At 40.3% G+C, this 21307-nt stretch overlaps 1 protein-coding gene across 1 annotated transcript in view; it reads left to right on the top strand.

Annotated features, from left to right (window-relative positions):
- The window catches only part of LOC113037142 (homer protein homolog 3), a 49812-nt gene continuing 28505 nt past the window's right edge, over window positions 1-21307 (top strand). Inside the window, exons 1-2 of the mRNA XM_026193883.2 lie at window positions 1-141; window positions 4027-4072. Of these exons, the coding sequence (XP_026049668.1) occupies window positions 4050-4072 (23 nt within the window). The 5' untranslated portion in view covers window positions 1-141; window positions 4027-4049. The remainder of the gene's footprint in view (window positions 142-4026; window positions 4073-21307) is intronic.

Genomic DNA, 21307 nt, shown 5'->3' with positions numbered 1-21307 from the left:
TCGGAAGTGATTTGTCTTTTTTTTTTTTTCAGAAATGTAACTTACGTCCAGGGTTTTAGGAAAGGAAAAATCTTTTTGGCGAGAGGGAAATTAGGAGTGGATTTAACCTCCAAAATAACATCTAAATCCTCGGAGCATGGGGTAAGTTGTGGTTTTGTGTCTGAAATCTTTTCTCTTCAAGTGTTGATTTAAAAAAAGAAAAAAAGAAAAGCTGAATGTGAACTTTGTGACGAAGTAGTTTCGTTTCTGACGACGTGGGTTTTTGATTCCGTTGGACGGCATCTTGTACAAGCTTTTGGAGCAATTCTACCGTTAGTTCACACGTGACAGTCTGCTGTTTTCTTTGTTTACATCCCGGTAGCTGCTGAGCGAGAAAGGAGTCTTTAATTTGAAACGTAGATCCCAACTTATTTTGATCAAAACTCTTATTTTTTTGACCGCTGTGCCAACGAAGATAATCGCATTACATGTAACCGTCTGGCTGTCACGCTGGCGGTTTGTTTAAAAGTAATGGTAATTTTTTATGATGACGCACACGGAGGTCATTTAAATGCTCCAACTGCTGAGACTTCCTCTATTCTGTTCCTCCTCACTGAAGAGCGAGTCTGCAGGCTGATTCTGTTGCAGGGGATCCTGGGTGGCTTTTATTGGGATGCTGTTGGTGTCATGCTGCGCTCAATCTCATTAACTCTGTCAGTGTGTTTGCGTGTGTTCAATTATACGTGCAGGTCTCCAGCTAGGCTTCAGATACACCTGAACCCTCTTCCCACTACCAGAGTCCAAGCTGTTAGCTTCCAACCTCTGGGAGACTTATATGGCGCTTTAAGATGCTCCTTAAATGAATGCAAAGCACGAGAGCATCATCTTTTATCTTTAATGTGATTTCACTGATGCGCCACGATAAGCTGGCACCCGCAGGAGGATCCGATTTCACTGCATTATTGCATTATTGTGGTTTTACATTCTATTTATTTGCAGTCTAAACTACTTAATGTAATCGTTCTCAGTGCACAGTAATGCAACAGTGCCGATATTTACCCGTTTACTGCTCAGATTAGACCCCGTTTCCTAAAACGTGTGCTCCTATACAGCTAAAATGTGATCTAAAATACATTTCAAGAACATTTATTTTCTTGCCAGCAAAATATTTGGCTTGGAAATGCCTCAGGGTCGAGCTTGAAGAGGTGTCTGGAGAGAGGAGAGGGACTTTTGGGCATATCTGCTAAAAGTGCTGCCCTGTGACCCCGGATCCAGATAGTCAGAAGAAGATGGATGGAAAATATGTGATAATGGAAAAGACTAGAAATCTGCACTGTAAGACAACTGTCATCCAGGAAACTCAGATTTGAACAGTTTTTCATTGAGCTTAATATTTTCTTTTATTTATTTGGTTGGATCCAGGGCCAAAATTGAGTTGGTCAGGTTAACATTTATGTGGCGGGGCATAGTCCGAGGACGCACCTGAGCGGCACCTTTTCTTTTTTTGTTTACAATTACCATTAAAAAAATAAATAAAGTAAACTGGCCAACAACAAGTAGCTATACATACCTGAAATTCCAGTATGAATTGTAATATTTCACTTGTGTTAGTGCAGTGATTGGAGTACTTTTACAAAGTGATTGCAAACTGCTGTAAAGCACCCACGCATTCAATTCTTAGGTTTGAAGGTTCGAGGTTTCAAAGTCATGGAAATATTTGTGGTTTCAGGGCTTTGAAACCACAAATGTTTCTTTTGCTGTCGTGTTTTCCATGTGTGAGATGGAGAGGGTGCACTGGAATGTGTTACTGTCAATAAAAGTCAGATTAGGAACTAAATACCCAACCCCAGTCAGCGTGGCATTGTGCCACAGTGTCAACGCTAAAAGCTTAAAGTAGACTGTATCCACTCTGTTGATGCCAGCGGGGAAATGGTCCTCTGACAGTAACAAACAAGCAAACATCTGCTCCGATGGCCTGTGTTTGATGCATTTTCACTGTCAGAGCTTAAGCCAGGCATCAACTCTGCTTCATCCCTCTGAGCAGCAGAGAGGCAGCAGGATTCAGTCACCTGGGCCAAATGGCAAAAAAGGAGAAAAAAAGCTAGATTTAGTCACTGGGCCACCGTGTACTCTCAAACAGGAGTCTGCAGAACTCATAATATCCAGAGACGGCCTGCAGCTCTTCTGCACACTTGACAGATGGAGCAGAGTCTTGATTAAGAGTCGCTTCAGGTCCATAAACCAAATGAATTTTCACACAGGTGCTTTCAAGCCGTGCTGCTTGTCTTGGAGTTCTTGTTCTTATCCTCTGACATGGGTAGCCTGGAAATGGATGGAGATGCAGTCTTGATATAATGAACACCTTCTAGCTTGAGGTAACAGGCTGCAGATTTAGACAGGGTGAAGTTTATGACCAGTTTCTATTAATTCAACATCAATGCTCGGCAACAGCAATACATTAAAAATGGTTCAGAAAATCTGCATTTTCGGGCAGCATTTGGAGGAGCCTAATGAATGGGTTTATTGTGTGTTAATGACACAAGAACTATGTATAAGTACTATTTTTAAATGGAGCTGTGGTCTTAAGTGTAAGTCTTTTTCATGTGTGTTTTTAAGCAGGTCTAACCTAAATGAAATTCTTTGTTTTTACCACAAACAAATTTCCCACGTGTGGGACTAATAAAGGTTATCTTATTTATGATCCTTGAAGTGTTTTGTGCAGGATATGATCATGTTCTCTTGGTACTGTTGATAAGTACAACAACCTCCCCAGTTCCAAATAATTGTAACACTTTTACTCTTCCATGGAAAATGTTAGCTCATTTTGAATTTATTGGCAGCAAAACATCTCATAAACGTTGGATCGGGGCAACAAAATGCTGAAAAAGTAAGTGTTACTGAAAGGAAACAACATTTTGCCATAATGACATTTGGCAACAGGTCTGCATTTAATGAAAAAATATGAAGACTTTTAAATGTCTCCTCATTTACAGTACATAATATAATTCAAAAATATTCAGTGTCTGGAGAAATCGCTGTGCACAAGGGACTAGGCTGAAAATCAATACAGGGCGCCTATGATCTTCTGTCCCTCATACAGCATTGCATTAAAAACAGATACGATTCTTTCATGGAAATCGCTGCATGGGTTCAGCAACACTTCCAGAAATCACTGTCTGCATGCACAAATGCAAGTTAAAGGTCTATGATGCAAAGAAGAGGCATATGTCAACATAATCCAGAAATGCTGCCATTTTCTCTGGGCAAAGCTCACTAAAAATGGATAGAGGAAAACTGGGAAAATGTTCTGTGGTCAGACAAATCAAAATTTTAAATTCTTCTGGGAAAACATGGACACTGTTCTGGATTTAAGAGGAGAAGGACTATCCGGCTTGTTATCAGCACTCATCACTACATCAGTGCCTACGGAATTGGCAGCATGTGCATCTGGAAAGGCATCAAATAATGCTGAAAAGTGTACATGCAATATAATGCTCCCATCCACATGTCTTTCTCAAGGAAGGCCTTGCATATTTCATTAAGACAATACTAAACGACACACTGCATCTATTACAGCATTGCTTTATAGTAGAAGTCTGAGCTGCCTGCAGTAGAGACCAAATTTCACCAACTGAGAACAATTAGAGCATCTTGAAACCAAAAATACAAGAAAGAAGACACTTTGAGAAGTCCTGTATCAGACAAGAATGGGACAACATTCCTCCTCAGTTCCTAGACATTTACAGACTGTTGTTAAAAGAAGAGGGCATGCTACACAGTGGTAAACATGGCCCTGTCCCAACTTATTGACGTGTCGCTGCCATCAAATTCAAAATGAGCTAATATTTTTCCTGAAATAGTAAAATGTCTGTTGTGAATAAAACATGGGTTTATGAGATCTGCGGATCACGGTATTCTGCTTTCACTGACATTTTACACAATGTCCCAACCTCTTGATGTGGACCCCCTGAAGCAGTGGCTGGTAAGATCAGCAGGTTTTATGCTTCACCTTATAACTTGAACTATCTCCTTCTTGTTCTGCTGCAGAGGAGTGGTCTGCCAGCTGTAAAATGTACCCGCTACACCGAGAGAGGTACAAACACACCGCTGTCTCTGTGTTGTTGCTCTGTCTGATAGGGATGGGTGATACCTCCTACCAATTAATGCTGAGCTTTAGGTCACTGTGTGTACCTTTCACTCAGCAGAAGCTGCTTAATTACAAACGCCTGGGGTATTCAAAGGGTATAAGTTTGGTATCTATTAATATTATTTGGTTTAAAAAAAAAAGTGTAAAAAGTAGCTCAGTATGAATATAGGGACGCTTGTAAAATTTAAAGTAGGGCAGCTATTAATGGAAATGTCACCATTACATCATGAAATTGTGAATTTTTACAGTTAGGTTTTTTTTTTTTGATTCTCCAAAATAAGACATCAGGTATTAATACATTGGGGATCAATTCTCCCATCCCTGCTTCATTAAATATTTATTTGCCTTTGAACAAAATCCACCCTCATCTCATCCTCCCCATCGTGTTAATCCTCTGCTCGGTATCTGTGGAAACTGTAACAAGCTGTAAGATGTGATTCGCAGAGTGGAGGTTTCATGCTTGTCGTGATGTGCAAATGTTGTCAGCATGTTGTGCTGCCCTCGCTGTCATCACCTGGTGTCCCTTTTATCACGCTGTCGTCCTGTCACACACTTTGTCGCGGCTCAGCTGTTCCATGCGCTGCTGGATTGTCTTGCAAGTGCATCGTGTTGTACGAGCTCTTGGCATGTTTTGCATGTTAAGCCTCGGTGTTTAAAATAACTACAAATGTTAAAAAAATGTTGTGATGTAAAAATATACTGTGGATATTCTTGACTCAAGTTAAACTCATTGTTTTTTTTGCTCTGTTTTTTGGGTGGGAGGGGGGGGGGGGTTGTGTGAAACACTTTCTTTGAGCAATTTAGCGCTTGTAGCTTAAAACATGGAGTTTCACATTTAAGATAAGATAAGATAACCTTTATTAGTCCCTCGTGTGGGAAATTTGTTTTTACTGAAATATTTTTCAGCATTCCTCATTCACAGAAACCTGTTGTTGGTTGGCTGAACACAACTCTGCCCACTCAGTGAACACAGTCAGTATAAAAGGCCTCAGGCACATGAAAGCTTCACTGACAAATAATGGACTCTTAAAAGAAACAAAAGTTGAGTCCTCTCTTCTCTTCTAGGCCTTGACAATCAGTTGTATGTTTAAATCATAAAAATAATGAGGTGCTGGTGTCAGCTTCATCATTTTTTTCTTTTTAACTGTTAGTTGAGTAAAGCAAACTCTGATTTTTTTTTTTTAGCTTGTGGGATTTTATTGTTTTAGTATTTTGTGAAATTGAAAAAGCAGTTAGATGCAGCAGGTCTGGATTTAGCTAGCTCATGAAGACAATTTCAATACATGTATCATGCTTCTTTATCCTTTTATACAGAAATGTGGAGCCATCTACATTTGTTGTTTAAGGTGGCGATAACTGCTGTAATTAATGTAAGATGGATATAGCCAGCGTACATGAATATATAGTTTGATGAGGATGGAGCTGATCAGCTAGCTACAGTGGGGCAAAAAAGTATTTAGTCAGCCACCGATTGTGCAAGTTCCCCCACTTAAAATGATGACAGAGGTCAGTAATTTGCACCAGAGGTACACTTCAACTGTGAGAGACAGAATGTGAAAAAAACATCCATGAATTCACATGGTAGGATTTGTAAAGAATTTATTCGTAAATTAGGGTGGAAAATAAGTATTTGGTCACCTCAAACAAGGAAAATCTCTGGCTCTCACAGACCTGTAACGTCTTCTGTAAGAAGCTTTTCTGTCCCCCACTCGTTACCTGTATGAATGGCACCTGTTTGAACTCATCATCTGTATAAAAGACACCTGTCCACAGCCTCAAACAGTCAGACTCCAAACTCCGCCATGGCCAAGACCAAAGAGCTTTCGAAGGACACCAGGAAAAGTATTGTAGACCTGCACCAGACTGGGAAGAGTGAATCTACAATAGGCAAGCAGCTTGGTGTGAAAAAATCAACTGTGGGAGCAATCATCAGAAAATGGAAGACATACAAGACCACTGATAATCTCCCTCGATCTGGGGCTCCACGCAAGATCTCATCCCGTGGGGTCAAAATGATCATGAGAACGGTGAGCAAAGATCCCAGAACCACACGGGGGGACCTGGTGAATGACCTGCAGAGAGCTGGGACCAAAGTAACAAAGGTCACCATCAGTAACACACTACAACGGCAGGGAATCAAATCCCGCAGTGCCAGACGTGTTCCGCTGCTGAAGCCAGTGCATGTCCAGGCCCGTCTGAAGTTTGCCAGAGAGCACATGGATGATACAGCAGAGGATTGGGAGAATGTCATGTGGTCAGATGAAACCAAAGTAGAACTTTTTGGTATAAACTCAACTCGTCGTGTTTGGAGGAAGAAGAATACTGAGTTGCATCCCAAGAACACCATACCTACTGTGAAGCATGGGGGTGGAAACATCATGCTATGGGGCTGTTTTTCTGCCAAGGGGACAGGACGACTGATCCGTGTTAAGGACAGAATGAATGGGGCCATGTATCGTGAGATTTTGAGCCAAAACCTCCTTCCATCAGTGAGAACTTTGAAGATGAAACGAGGCTGGGTCTTCCAACATGACAATGATCCAAAACACACCGCCCGGGCAACAAAGGAGTGGCTCCGTAAGAAGCATTTGAAAGTCCTGGAGTGGCCTAGCCAGTCTCCAGACCTCAACCCCATAGAAAATCAGTGGCGGGAGTTGAAAGTCCGTGTTGCTCGGCGACAGCCCCAAAACATCACTGCTCTCGAGAAGATCTGCATGGAGGAATGGGCCAAAATACCAGCTACTGTGTGTGCAAACCTGGTAAAGACCTATAGTAAACGTTTGACCTCTGTTATTGCCAACAAAGGTTATGTTACAAAGTATTGAGTTGTATTTTTGTTATTGACCAAATACTTATTTTCCACCCTGATTTACGAATAAATTCTTTACAAATCCTACCATGTGGATTCATGGATTTTTTTTTCACATTCTGTCTCTCACAGTTGAAGTGTACCTCTGGTGCAAATTACTGACCTCTGTCATCATTTTAAGTGGGGGAACTTGCGCAATCGGTGGCTGACTAAATACTTTTTTGCCCCACTAGGTCAATGCTAGCTAACTAGCTGGATTAGGAATGTGCATCCTTTTATTCACTGCAATGACATTTGTGATGCTAGATGTGCCAAGTGAAAAACAGGCTTCCAAGAAAACAGCCACTGGCTGGAAAAACTAAACAGTAGACTCTTTGGAGAAGGAGTGGCCAGTTAATTTCTCAAAATTCCGCATAAGAAGGAGTTTTTTTTTTTTTTTTTTTTTTGTTCAAACACTGAATGAGTAAAGGATTGAGAAACCGAGGTAACTTCATGGTCATACAATAGTGATTTGTCAATCATAAGGGAGCCTCAGCCTGAGCCCAGCTAAAACACACCAACGTTTTATTGCCTATTTTAATTTTGGAAAAGCAGTTGTGAAGATCCTAATCACAATTCGGTGCACACCAAAACATTCACACCAAGACCCCTTTGGAAGAGATGGTTTTGGTCTGGGTCCAAGAGAACTACAAAGCAGTTTCTTTAAGATGACTTCCATCAGCTACCAGAGCTATTTCTATTTCCATATCTGGCCAATAAGTGGACTGAATGTGACACATTTGTGGTTTGACCACAGTTTTCTTAGTTTTCTCTGTGTGGACCAGAGGAAATGAACCTGTGAAGACTTGAAATTAGCCAATGAGAAAGCTTAGTGAGAATGCAGATTTAAGGTATTTCTGAATTTGCTTCACTTTCGAGACACCCTCCATGCTACATCCATCGTATATATACAGTCTGTGGAAATAAGTGCATCAAAGCTGTTTCCTGTAGGCAACTGAAACGAGCTGTTGTCTTGCTTCCTGTCGTTATGAGAAGCTAAGCTCCTGGCTATCAGTTTCTCATCTAAAAATTGAAGCTTTTACATAAATGCGCATTAGAGGATTGGAGTTTGTTGTTGTCTGAATTCATGGTTATACAGCACAGCATGTGGCAGAGTATGATTATGATTAATGATGATTAATTACTGTGGAGTCATAGGAAAGGATTAAGATATTTCAGACCAATATAAGCTCATTTACTGTTGAAATGTTTTGTAACGTCACAGAGCAGCCTCCATGTGCATCGTACAGGGTGTCTACACTTTGAACATGTTCAGTTTACCCTCAGTATAATGATAGTAAAGTGGATTATCTGTGTCCTCGCTCTGGTCAAGGACAAAACCAGCTGCTCTGTGGGGAGAATAACCTCTTAATTGCTGTTCTTGAGACATGCATAATTGAATTAATAACCAGTCATCTTGACTCACTTCTATTCATCTTACCTCATTTTGCTGTCTTGAAAGTACATAAAAGTGAAACGATGGGGGGAAAAAATCAGCTCTTTCTTTGTGTTTCTACCTGTCTTTCATGCCCTGAATACAGAAAACACTCTGGCTTTGTGTCACCTACACAAATCGTGACAACAGTCAGCCTCCTGCAAGAGGAGCTGACCTTCACATAAGTGCAGTGCTGCTGTTTAGCAGAGCTGGAGTTCACGTTAGGGCGTTTTTCCAGTTAAAGTGAAATCAGTGAACCGTGGAGCTGCTTGATGAGTTGTTCAACTTCTTCTAATCAAAGAAAATCTAAAGTGACAACCATAAACCTCCAAAGCTTTCCTTACTTTGTGCCAGAGTTGGAAATTTGGACAGATATGGGGACTTGTTTTGCAGCTACAATATGAGCTGGTGTTTCACTTAGCTGTGCTATTTTGGTATGTAGTTGTAGCGTGTCATGTTGCCCGACATGCCAGGCACTTTCGCTGGCTCAGGAAAGGTGGACGCGGGGCTACTGGCTCTCAGAGGTCGGAGGAAGCAGACCCTTTAAAGGAGAAGTACTGTCAGAAGAACAAAGAGAAGCAAAAACATTTTCCTGTTTTGGTAATCCCGATGCTCCCAGAGGGTGCAAAGCCACAGCAGGCTGCCTGTTGTTTGTTGTCTTAATTCACAGATGGTGAACAGTGATGCTCAGTTGATGTGCTCGTTTAGAGTGAATTTAACCCTTTTCAGATGGATGCAGAAATTAGGACAAATCCATGTTTGTGGGTCAAAACCTCACTCATCAGCAGCCACTAGCATCCCCCACCTCTCTGCTGTTTTAGGACCCCTAAAGCAGAAGCATTTGGAAACACTGCTGACCCATTTTCATTTTCTGCACAGCCTGAAACTGAAACTTTAAGATACTTCTGGATCGTGTCTGATCAGTCACTACTTATCCTTCCTTTATGCACCATGCTTCTACCCCATAACTTTTTTGTGGAAGGAAAAAAAGACATCTCTGGCTTGGCTAGCAGTATTGAATTTAAAATCAAATGCAGGTGTCGGTGACCTTGTGTTGTGATAATTGTGCAGGGAAATTCTGCATTCTTTCATGACAATCCTGCCTAAATGCACAGGAGGTACACTCGGTCTACTTGAATGGTGCATTTTCAGGCAGACGGACATGAATGGTATGAATGTGAAACACTCTTCTGGAAAGAGGTCGTTTGCATCAAGATTCTATTTTAAAATGAAAATGTATTCATGTGGACATGGCCTTAGACCATCTGCAGTCTTTGCAATCACATCTCCTGCTGTAGCAAAGCTGACAGCATTTTTTAAAATTCACACACAGTTTTTTTTTTTTCAGTCTTTTGAAATATTTTCTCTCCCACATGAATCAGGGTACATTTCCACAAATCGAAGGTCCATGCTCTAAAATCTGTAAAGCCACTTGAGCACATTTGGGATTTTTTTTTTCAGTACTGGGCTTTATAAATGAAACTGACTTGATGTTGGGCACATGGTGCTCTAATACATCAGACTGGAGAAGGTGAAGCTGTCATCTAGCTGACTGATCTGTAGACGAACTCTGACAAACACAGGGTTTTTTTAGAATCCGGTTGTTCAGTCTGACGTCACTAGCCGTGTCTGGGCCTAAACTCTGCTGCAGGTCCATATATCAAACGAGCACTATGGCATTACTGAGAGTTGAAAAACTGTCTAAAGTCTTTCATCTTTAATAAAATGATCAGCGTTCTGCTCTTATTTGTTTTTGTTTCTAATGTCTCTGTAAAGCACTTTGAATCACCTTGTTGTTGAATTGTGCTATACAAATAAACTTGCCTTGCCTTGCCTACCAGGTGTAACAATTGAGTTTAACATCCAGGCATCCATGAAAACGGAATTTATGACATTTAACGGAGTTAGAAGTTAGCTCGCTAGCTTCTATCTAAATACAATATAGCATGTCCTGACTCCGGGGCTTTGGAAACAAATTAAAACGTACAGCTCTGTTATCACTTCCAACATAAATGAAGACAGAAAACTAAACAGCAGTGACGTTTGTAGGGTTACTGAAGTTTGGCTAGCTGGTATATAATGATGTGCTACATGACCGCTAGCGACACAGCTATGTTAGCATAATATAAACAAGCTAACTTTTTTTCCACTCGATAAAAGTTAACGTGAGTGTTCTCGGTGGTCAGGAACAAATGTAATCGCATGGCAGGATGCTGTAAAAGGACCAAACTTCAGCCAGGAGAACAACTGAGATAATCCATCCACAATACGAGGTTAGTCATTCATATACTGCTGCATGGGCTGGGCTGTAGTTACATCCTAAGGTTTTAAAAACTGAGCTTAAATAAATAATTAGCGGTAATAAAAGCCGAGGGAGGTCAACAGTGATCACTGACTGTTTTAGGAGCTTTTTGAGATTAAATAGAAGAAAATACAAAACATTAAACATGTTAACAACACAAAAGCCATATTAAACGCAGACTACTTTAGGCCCGGAAGTAGGATTCGTCACGTCATCACTTAACAACCGGATAGGTAAAGTAGACTTGACTATAAAACTGGGTTCATTTATATTCTGATTATAGGAAAACTACTCTCACAGGACACTGTTAGGTACACATGTTGAATGGCTCATTAATTCAACTGTCTATCCAGCCAGTCACATGGTAGCAACTCTGTGCATAAATGCACATAGACCTGCTGAAGTTCAAACCAAACAAAAGGATGATGATTTAAGTGACTTTGAATGTGACATATTTGTTTTTTCCAGACAGGCATGTCTGAGTATTTCAGATGTGCTGGGATTTTCCCACACCAGATTTTAGAGGATGGTCTGAAAAAGGGTAGAAATATCAAAGGAGTGTTAGGAATGTAACTGTAACCACTGTAACAAAATGTATCAAACCTCTGCAGCAGCAGAAGACCACGTCAGCTAAGGACAGGAAACTGAGGCTACAGTGCACATGGGCTCATCAAAAACACTTAAAAAAAGACTGGATAACATAAGACTAGAAAAACTTGAGTTTAGTTTGAGTTTTCTACTGTGGCAGATAATAGAGTCAGAGTTTGGTGTAAATAACATGAAATTATGGATCCATCCTGCCTTGCTTCAGTGGTTCAGGCTGGTGATGTTTTGGTGTGGCATCATTTAGCCATCACAGCCTACCAGAGTATCATTGCTGACCATGTTCATCGTTTTCTGACCACGCTGTATCCATCTTCTGATGGCTGCTTCCAGATCTCAATCCAATAGAGTGCCTTTGGGATTGCGTGGATAGATTCATATCATGAATGTGCAGCCAACAAACCTTCGACTCTGTGATGCTGTCATGTCAACATGGGGTAAAACCTTTGAGGAATATAATCTATATTACAAAAAATGCAGGCAATCTTCAAAGCAAAATGAGGTTCAACACCATGAATGTGTACCCATTGAAGTGGCCAATGAGTGTACACCGCTGTTAGGGAAAATGTTCTAAAACACTTCTTCAGCAAAGACTCAGAGAAGAGAAACACACAGAACTTCTTGCTAGCAAGGGCAGCCTCCAGACTGAGACTCGCGCTTAGAAACTGCCCCGGTCTTTATTTATACTTCAGTGTGTGTGTGCGCGCGCGTGTGTGTGTGTGCGCGCGTGTGTGTCCTGCTGATCAAAGGGTCATAAAAGGCACATCCTTGGTCAGGAAGAGGGTAGACCTCCCTCACCCTAGATAACATTGGTGAGGAAGTCAAGCAGTTAAAGCACTTAGACTAAAACAGACGTAACTACGTTAATCCTACCATAAAACAATAAAACCAGGTACAAGCTCTCTCGTTCTCCCAGGACGTGGGGGTGCATTCCTGAGGTGCACGCCAAGCCTGCAGCCTGCTAGAGATCACACACAATTAATTATATGCCTCTAAGTATACATGGTTGAATATTTCCTAATACAAATAACTACATGCAGTATTCTACCATATGCAAACTTATATCACTAAAAGATTATACTGACTACTAAATACAATTTTCCATTAACAACCGCATTCCAAATTATTATGCAAATTGTGTTTAAATTTCATAAAGATTAAATAAGTTGTTTTTCAATTAAACCCATGGATGGAATTGTGTCTCAGGACTCTTTGTATCACTGAAATCAATCTCAGACACCTATGATCAATATTTGCCAGGCGAGCCCGATTAAAGGGAAAAACTACTAAAGAAGGATGTTCCACATTATTAAGCAGACCACCATTTTCAAGCAATATAGGAAGGAAAAAGTATCTCTCCTGCTGAAAAGCGTGAAATAGTTTAATGCCTTGGACACGTAATGAAAACCTTAAATATTTCACGAAAATTTAAGCGTGATAACCATAATGTTAATTTGTGGCTGAGTCAGAGCACACATGGGTTTGTGCAGATAAAGGCACAATGATGAAGGTTTCTGCCAGACAAATACATCAGCAAACAAAGCAGCAAACAAATATTTGAAGCTGCTGGTGCCTCTGGAGCCCTGCGAACAACAAGGTGTAGGATCCTCCAGAGACTTGCAGTTGTGCATAAACCTTCTATTCGGCCACCCCTAACCAATGCTCACAAGAAGAAACGGCTGCAGTGGGCCCAGAACGACATGAAGGCTAATTTTCAAACAGTCTTGGTCAATGATGAGTGCAGTGCAACCCTGGATGGTCCAGATGGATGCAGTGGTGGATAGTTGGTGGACGGCCACCATGTCCCAACAAGGCTGCGTCGTCAGCAAGGAGGTGGTGGAGTCATGTTTTGAGCCGGAATCATGGGGAGAAAGCTGGTCGGCCCCTTTAGGGTCCCTGAAGGTGTGAAAATGACCTCTGCAAAGTATGTGTAGTTTCTGACCAACCACTTTCTTCCATGGTAGAAAGAGAACTGTGCCTTCTGCAACACAACCATCTTCATGCAAGACAATGCATCATCTCATGCTACAAGGAACACCTCTACATCATTGGTTGCTATCGGCATAAAAGAAGAGGAACTCATGGTGTGGTCCCCATTCTTCCCTGACTTAAATCCTATTGGGAACCTTTGGAGCATCCTCAAGCAAAAAACTATGAGGGTGGGAGGCAGTTCACATCCAAACAACAGCTCTGGGAGGCTATTCTGACATCCTGCAAAGACATTCAAGTAGAAACTTTCCAAAAGCTTACAAGTTCCATGGATGCAAGAATTGTAAAACTGCTATCAAATAAGGGCTCCTATGTTAATATGTAACTTGAACTGTTAAGATGTTTTTGATTGAAATAGCTTTTGATTTCAGTGAAATTGATCTACAGGGTGGGCCATTTATATGGATACACCGTAATAAAATGGGAATGGTTGGTGATATTAAAGTCCTGTTTGTGGCACATTAGTATATGTGAGGGGGCAAACTCCTCAAGATGGGTGGTGACCATGGTGGCCATTTGGAAGTTGGCCATCTTGGATACAACTTTTGTTTTTTCAATAGGAAGAGGGCCATGTGACACATCAAACTTATTGGTAATGTCACAAGAAAAACAATGGTGTGCTTGGTTTCAACGTAACTTTATTCTTTCATGAGTTATTTACAAGTTTCTGACCACGTATAAAATGTGTTCAATGTGCTGCCCATTGTGTTGAATTGTCAATGCAACCCTCTTCTCCCACTGTTCACACACTGATAGCAACACCGCAGGAGAAATGCCAGCACAGGCATCCAGTATCCGTAGTTTCAGGTGCTGCACATCTCGTATCTTCACACCATAGACAATTGCCTTCAGATGACCCCAAAGATAAAAGTCTAAGGGGGTCAGATCGGGAGGCCTTGGGGGCCATTCAACTGGTCCACGACGACCAATCCACATTCCAGGAAACTGTTCATCTAGGAATGCTCGGACCTGGCACCCATAATGTGGTGGTGCACCATCTTGCTGGAAAAACTCAGGGAACGTGCCAGCTTCAGTGCATAGAGAGGGAAACACATCATCATGTAGCAATTTCAAATATCCAGTGGCCTTGAGGTTTCCATTGATGAAGAATGGACCCACTATCGTTGTACCCCATATACTACACCAAACCATCACTTTTGTTGTTCCAACAGTCTTGGAGTGATCCATCCAATGTGGGTTAGTGTCAGACCAATAGCGGTGGTTTTGTTTGTTAACTTCATCATTCACATAAAAGTTTTCCTCATCACTGAACACAATCTTCTGCGTGAACTGAGGGTCCTGTTCCAATTTTTGTTTTGCCCATTCTGCAAATTCTGTGCGCCGATCTGGGTTATCCTCGTTGAGATGCTGCAGTAGCTGGAGTTTGTAAGGGTGCCATTTGTGAGTAGCTAATATCCGCCGAAGGGATGTTCGACTAAGTCCACTCTCCAGTGACATGCGGCGAGTGCTACGCTGTGGGCTCTTGCTGAATGAAGCTAGGACAGCCACTGATGTTTCTTCATTAGTAACAGTTTTCTTGCGTCCACATTTTGGCAAATCCAACACTGAACCAGTTTCACGAAACTTGGCAAGCAGTTTGCTAACTGTAGCATGGGAGATGGGTGGTCTCGTTGGGTGTCTTGCATTGAAATCTGCTGCAATGACCCGGTTACTGCGTTCACCAGATATCAACACGATTTCAATCCGCTCCTCACGTGTTAACTTCTTCGACATGTCAATGGCTGTGAACAAAGAGAAACTTGTAAATAACTCATGAAAGAATAAAGTTACATTGAAACCAAGCAGACCATTGTTTTTCTTGTGACATTACCAATAAGTTTGATGTGTCACATGGCCCTCTTCCTATTGGAAAAACAAAAGTTGTATCCAAGATGGCCGACTTCTAAATGGCCACCATGGTCACCACCCATCTTGAGGAGTTTGCCCCCTCACATATACTAATGTGCCACAAACAGGACTTTAATATCACCAACCATTCCCATGTTATTACGGTGTATCCATATAAATGGCCCACCCTGTACTAATGCTGCAAATTCAACAAATGACCATTTTCAATTCTCTACAACCTATAAAATCTTTTGAAACTCTGTGTGCGTAATAAATTGGAACAGTACTTTTTAAGTTTTTTATTTTTGAAAAACATACTGTTTTCATTGGGAGTTTTGTTCAGTAACATTTGAATTATGCTCTATTGGTTGATGACTCGAAAATTATGCTGACTGTCATTTGAATCGACTATTTAGGAAAAACAGAGAAAAATATCATTTACATAATAATTTGGATTATTACTTACATAATTTGGATGTAAGTAATAATTTTCCATGAATGATTGATACAGCACTCTGTGTGGTGCAATGAATGAAACTGTACTTCTGTCTTTTTTTTTCTTGCTGAGTTAGCACAAGAGGGAAACGGCTACTCACAGCGGTCGTTAGTATTCATAACAAACTTTCTCTTCCTCTTAGGAGTGAATATGTCTTTAAAAGCTTCCCATAGTCATAAATTATATTCTCCTTTCTTAAAACTTTGCCACCTTGGCTGGGGTAAATGTTACTAAAACATAATTTTTCTTCTTTGAGAAACGTTCGGCATTAACAGGGCTTCTACAGATCTCACAGTCGCTGCCATCACAGACTCTCGCTTGTAAACTGTTTGCATGATGGTCCATGCTTCTGTGTTAATGTAGTTCGTTTTTCAGCTGTTTACAGCAAGGAGTGTTTGTTCTACACAATGTGTAAATGCTCCTTTTTTGACCCTTTCTTAACCTCCTGTTCTTCTCCGCCTCTACTGGACCTCCTGCAAGCTTTCTCCTCTTTTCCTTTTCAGATTTGAACACTGGCTTTTAAGCACAACCAATACGATTTCTGGCAGTGACTTCATCAGCTTTCCACTTCCCTCAGGCTATTTACAGCCCCTACAGCTTAAAGGCTTCATTATTGCCAGTTAGAGGAGTATTTTCTCAATGGGCAACTGGTCATGTTTGACTGCAGGGCCAAACAGGAGGGTGCAGCTCCTGTTTAACAGATCAGGGTACAGAATGGGTACTGAGGTTAAGAAGAGAGATGGAGAAAGCAGCGAGAGAGGATTAGAAAGTGATGACTTGGGGTGAAGCTCACACAGCAAAGCCATAGTGTGTGTGTGTGTGTGTGTGTGTGTGTGTGTGTGTGTGTGTGTGTGTGTGTGTGTGTGTGTGTGTGTGTGTGTGTGTGTGTGTGTGTGGCAGATCAAGACTGAATAAGAAATTCTTTTTAAAAAGTCTAAGCTAAAGTCCACAGTTATAAGTTTATGCACAAAGAAGATATCAGGATGAAAGTATTTCAATGTTTCTAGCATGATATACACTAAGTTTACCAAGTGCACGAAGGACCTCTGGTTGACTTTATGCAAACTTTGCTGAACTATTTAGACTTGCTGATGGGAAAAATCCATACTAAAGAACAATCTTTGACATTAACAGTGCAGTTTAAAATGTCACATCACGGCTAGATCACATTTATTTATATCCAATATAGTGGAATATTTCATAGTTAAATATTTTACATTTTGAACTGACACTACTTGTTAACAAAGCTTCCTTACCTACAGTGCAATACAAGAATCTTAAGCTACCCATCATTTCTTTACATTTTGCTTCCATGACCTGCTGGTAATTTTTTGAAGTGCTCTTGAGTAGCAGTCGGCTTTCTTGAGGTCTTTTCTTTAAACATTGGCTGCTTTTTTTAAAAAATTGAGGAAACTGGACAAGTGGAAGGCCTAAAAAACAAAACTTCAGTGGAAAAGTAGCTGAAATATTCATAAGAAATAGGAAGTGTAGCAAAGACCTAATCATTCAGTTGATCCATCATCAGAAGTGGGCTCAGTGGAAGGGCGGCTGTCAAGAAACAGCTGAGATATGGAAAACTACAGAAGAAGTTTGTTTGTTTTTACAGAAGCATATATAAATATCTCAGTTTCAACATTTGGCATTATGTTAATCTCATCTCTGCATTATCTTGTCATTTACATTTTACGTATCTCAAGGAGCAACCATCTCCTCATCTTTATTATATGAAACAATCTGCCAACAGCTTTCAGTTGGGCGACTCTAATCTAATGTTTATGGCAGACAATAATATTTATATTCTCACCGTCAAAAGATAAAATCCTGCTCAAAACATCAGATATGGATCAAGAAAATTAACAGCACCATGAAAGTACTTAATTAGACTCAATAAAAACGAATTATCTGGCTCCATAATGGATACTCGGGATGTTAAATGCAATAAACCAATAAGCCAAAATAAATAAGAATTAACATCAAAGCAAAGCAGCTTCTGTTGGGATTTCCCTTCTATCATATTTTCATCTTAATGAGAAATGATGAGTGACTGCTTGTCAGCTCACAGCCGTCACAGCAGATCACACACAAATTAATGTCGCGTCGTTCATTTGGCCCGCCTTGACTCCGCTCCGTGAAAAGCCTGTCAAGCTAATCAGCTCAGACAGAATGCGTCACGTTGAAGTTTGATGATATGAGCAGATTAAAACAGGATTAAATTCCTCCTGAGGTGAATGAGCAAAAACACCGCACGGCAGCTTGGCAGTCAGGGAAGCCTCGTCTGAACTAATGTAGTGCAGTAAAGAGCCTCACACCCTCACAAAACACATGTCTGCATGTCTGCATGTGCTGTACCGACTTGTACTCTGCACAGTTTACATGAATCATTAGACGTGGACAACTTTTGTGAAAGTCAAGTAAACACATGCTGATTGGGCCTATTTTAACTAGAGATGGCACGATACCACTTTTTTATGTCCGATACCGATACCGATATCATAAATTTGGATATCTGCCGATACCGATATGAATCCGATATAGTGTTTTTTAATCAACAAAACTGTTTTTTAAAATATCTTGCTGCATTTTGCAAGTCTGCAAGTTCATACTCAAGTTTAAAACAACAACTACACTAAAGCTATTCTGTTATACCTGTATACAAAAAAAATATTTCATAGTTCAGCAATACTGATCAATCTAATAAACTTAGACCTACACCATCCTCCCTATTCTGGTATTTTAAAGAGTACTTAGCGTAAATATTAAGCAACCTAACTAATAGGGTTCCAACTCCCAGCAACAACAAAAATAAATAAATAAAAAATAGGGAACCACCCCTCACGCGCCACCCCATGATGCTTAATCGACGTAATCAACCTTAATTTGATGCAGTGTGAAAAAAAAATGCACAGAAATCAATTATTTTTCAAGAAATATTAAATAGATTCAACATCTTTCTTCAACAAAATTGCAGACTGCACAGATGGTACCTTCCCAAAGTAAAAAGTACTATAGCTTACTAGGGTATATATATTAGACTTAATAGTCACTATATACAGTAATTGACTTCTATTCATTTTACATCAAATTAAAACTTTGGGTGTCAGATAATTATTTATTAAAAGCTAGACATTTTAAATGAGAATAAGAAAGAAAAGTATGTCTTTGTGCCCCCTTTTCCCTGTTCATGCCCTATCGGCCCCCTTGGCTAAACTTTGCTAGATCCGCCCCTGCACAGTTACGTCAGCTACGTAGAAAAAGATCCTGGTGTAGAAAGTAATATTAAATAAATTCTAACAACAGCTTATCAAGCTTAAACGTGCTGCTGTTGTTCAGCCGCTGGTTTGCTCTTTCTGGTGCAAAGTGGACCAAAAACAAACAAGAGAGACGGACTCGCGACAGAAAAGCCGATCAGCTGATCAGTTTCACGATTGAAGTAGCAGCCGGAGAGCGAGAGGCAGTCGCTTGTTAAGCTTAACGCAGGAATGCTTTACAAACATTCAGAGATGGACTTACACACTTGCTTTACTTCTCTCGGGGATAACTTTGTCGGAGATGAAATGCCAGGTTGCTAGCGAAGCTCCACATGCTATCCAGACCACGACAGGTCCCGCATGCCACAGCCACTGCTCCGACGTGCTAACGTTCTGAGGTGAGTTACGGCGTGTTGCAAGTTTTGTGAGGTGCTTTCATGATATTTAATGGATCGGATTACATTTTTTATTTTTCTCCGATATCCGATCCAGTAATTTAGGTCAGTATTGGACCGATACCGATACGTAATATCGGATCGGTCCATCTCTAATTTTAACATCCTCTTTTCTTGCTGATGCTTATGTTATATTTATTGTCAGTCTTCCAGGTGCATTACACCTTTTGTTAAATATCAAAACCACTGTTTAGTCAGTCTTTATGTCTGTAAAGCATCTTAAGCCCAAATTATACTTTCGAGGGTTTTTCATGTCCTTACAAACTCCAAAGTCCACAGCAAGATGTATTGATTCTCCTGCAGGGAAAACAGATTCTGAAACACATGAAACCTTTATTTTAAGTTGACCACTATTCTTCAATGACTTCATCAATGACATCACTATGTAAAACATTTACACAAGGCTATCGAGCTGTAAAATTGCCATGCCCTTGAAATAAGAGCAGTTGCCTTGCAGCTTCTCTGGCTAAAATGTCTCAACCGCAGGCAAAGCGTATTAAATGTTCTGCTGCTGCCTGCCAGAGTAAACACAAGAGTCCTCATGCACTCCTTTAGTGCTGAGGAACAATCAGGAATTGTGCAATATTTTAAGACCCATGAAGGCAAGAAGAAAAGGACTGCAATTTTAAAGACATTTCTGGCTCCACGGTGGAATATAATGGGCACTCTCTGTGCTTAAGCTCTACTTCACTGCATTTTCTAAAATTCAGCCGAGTAATCGTGCTGACAAACAAAGGAAACTGAAAACATAAAAAGCTCTCCTAGGGCTTGAGGCTTCACCCCAGTTTAGCAGAGGAAAAAATGGTCATGGGGCAAGTCATTTTTGAAGTGGCAATGTCCTTGGATGAAAAATTGTGTTTGGGGTAATGTATGAAGGTCTGCAGTAGCGTTGCCTTGACCTAGATCAGATTCTGGTTCAAATGTGGGGCTGCATTTCAAGGTTTGGTTCCAGGGGTGCCTCCAGAATTTATTCATGGGGTGGCCATATGGGGGCCACTAAAAATATTGGTGTGACAAACCAAAAAAATGGTGTTTGCTGTATTATCATGCTGTTGTCAAATAAAGGTTATTTGAAATATGGCAAAAAGAGAGAAAGAAAAGAATATATGCCCACTTAATTTCCTGCTATTAAATTTGATATCACCAAAAATGGTACTGGGGGGCCAGTACGTTTGGTTCAGAGGGATGCTTATGAAATAACCTTCATTTCCTGTATGCATCTCTATTTATGCCGGCAATAGAATGCCAAAAAGTAAATAAATAAGAAAATTAAGTATGTAAGACCTCAAATTTATGTGTGTTACATACATCAAAAAATGAGCTTCCCACAGTTTAACAGATTAACTGGCAATTCAACACTGGCCATAGGCGTGAATGAGTGTGAGTGGATGAATGATGGATGGATGGCACACTGTTCATCATATTTCATACAATATAATATAGTTTTGTTCTTTGTGTGAATTAGAGTTGGGCTGTGAAATATAGATGCTTAAAAATATATTTAAGCACAAATAAATTCATGTATGTAATTATTGTTCCCTCTGTTGCTTTAATTCGAGAAGCATGCTGATCCAATGTCTAAATACTGTCTAAATAAATGTATACTTCAATAAAAGATTCTAAAGCAGTCATCAGAAGCTATTCAAATCTGCTGAATCTGAAGCACTTTGTGATGAGTGCAGATTTTCATGTCAGATCATGTTTTTATTGTACAGTGAAATTTTCATATGGCACTAAAATGCAAAAACAAATCAAAAGACAAACCCTTTGTACGATTTTTGTTTGTGACTATTAGAAGTGGATAGAAGGATACGGACAAAATAATACAAAAAAAAATAAGACTATAAAATAAAATCGTAAGTCAACAGCAAGAAAAGAAATCCTACATTACTGACTCTGCTCTGAAAATAGTCTTTAGCATTCAGCCTTCTGCTGTATTTTACACTCTGTGAATGCA

Source organism: Astatotilapia calliptera, chromosome 15 (assembly GCF_964374335.1).
Source record: "Astatotilapia calliptera chromosome 15, fAstCal68.1, whole genome shotgun sequence".
NCBI classification, from domain to species: domain Eukaryota; kingdom Metazoa; phylum Chordata; class Actinopteri; order Cichliformes; family Cichlidae; genus Astatotilapia; species Astatotilapia calliptera.
The sequence above is the reverse complement of the archived record's forward strand: the minus strand, read 5'-3'. Positions and strand labels throughout refer to the sequence as shown.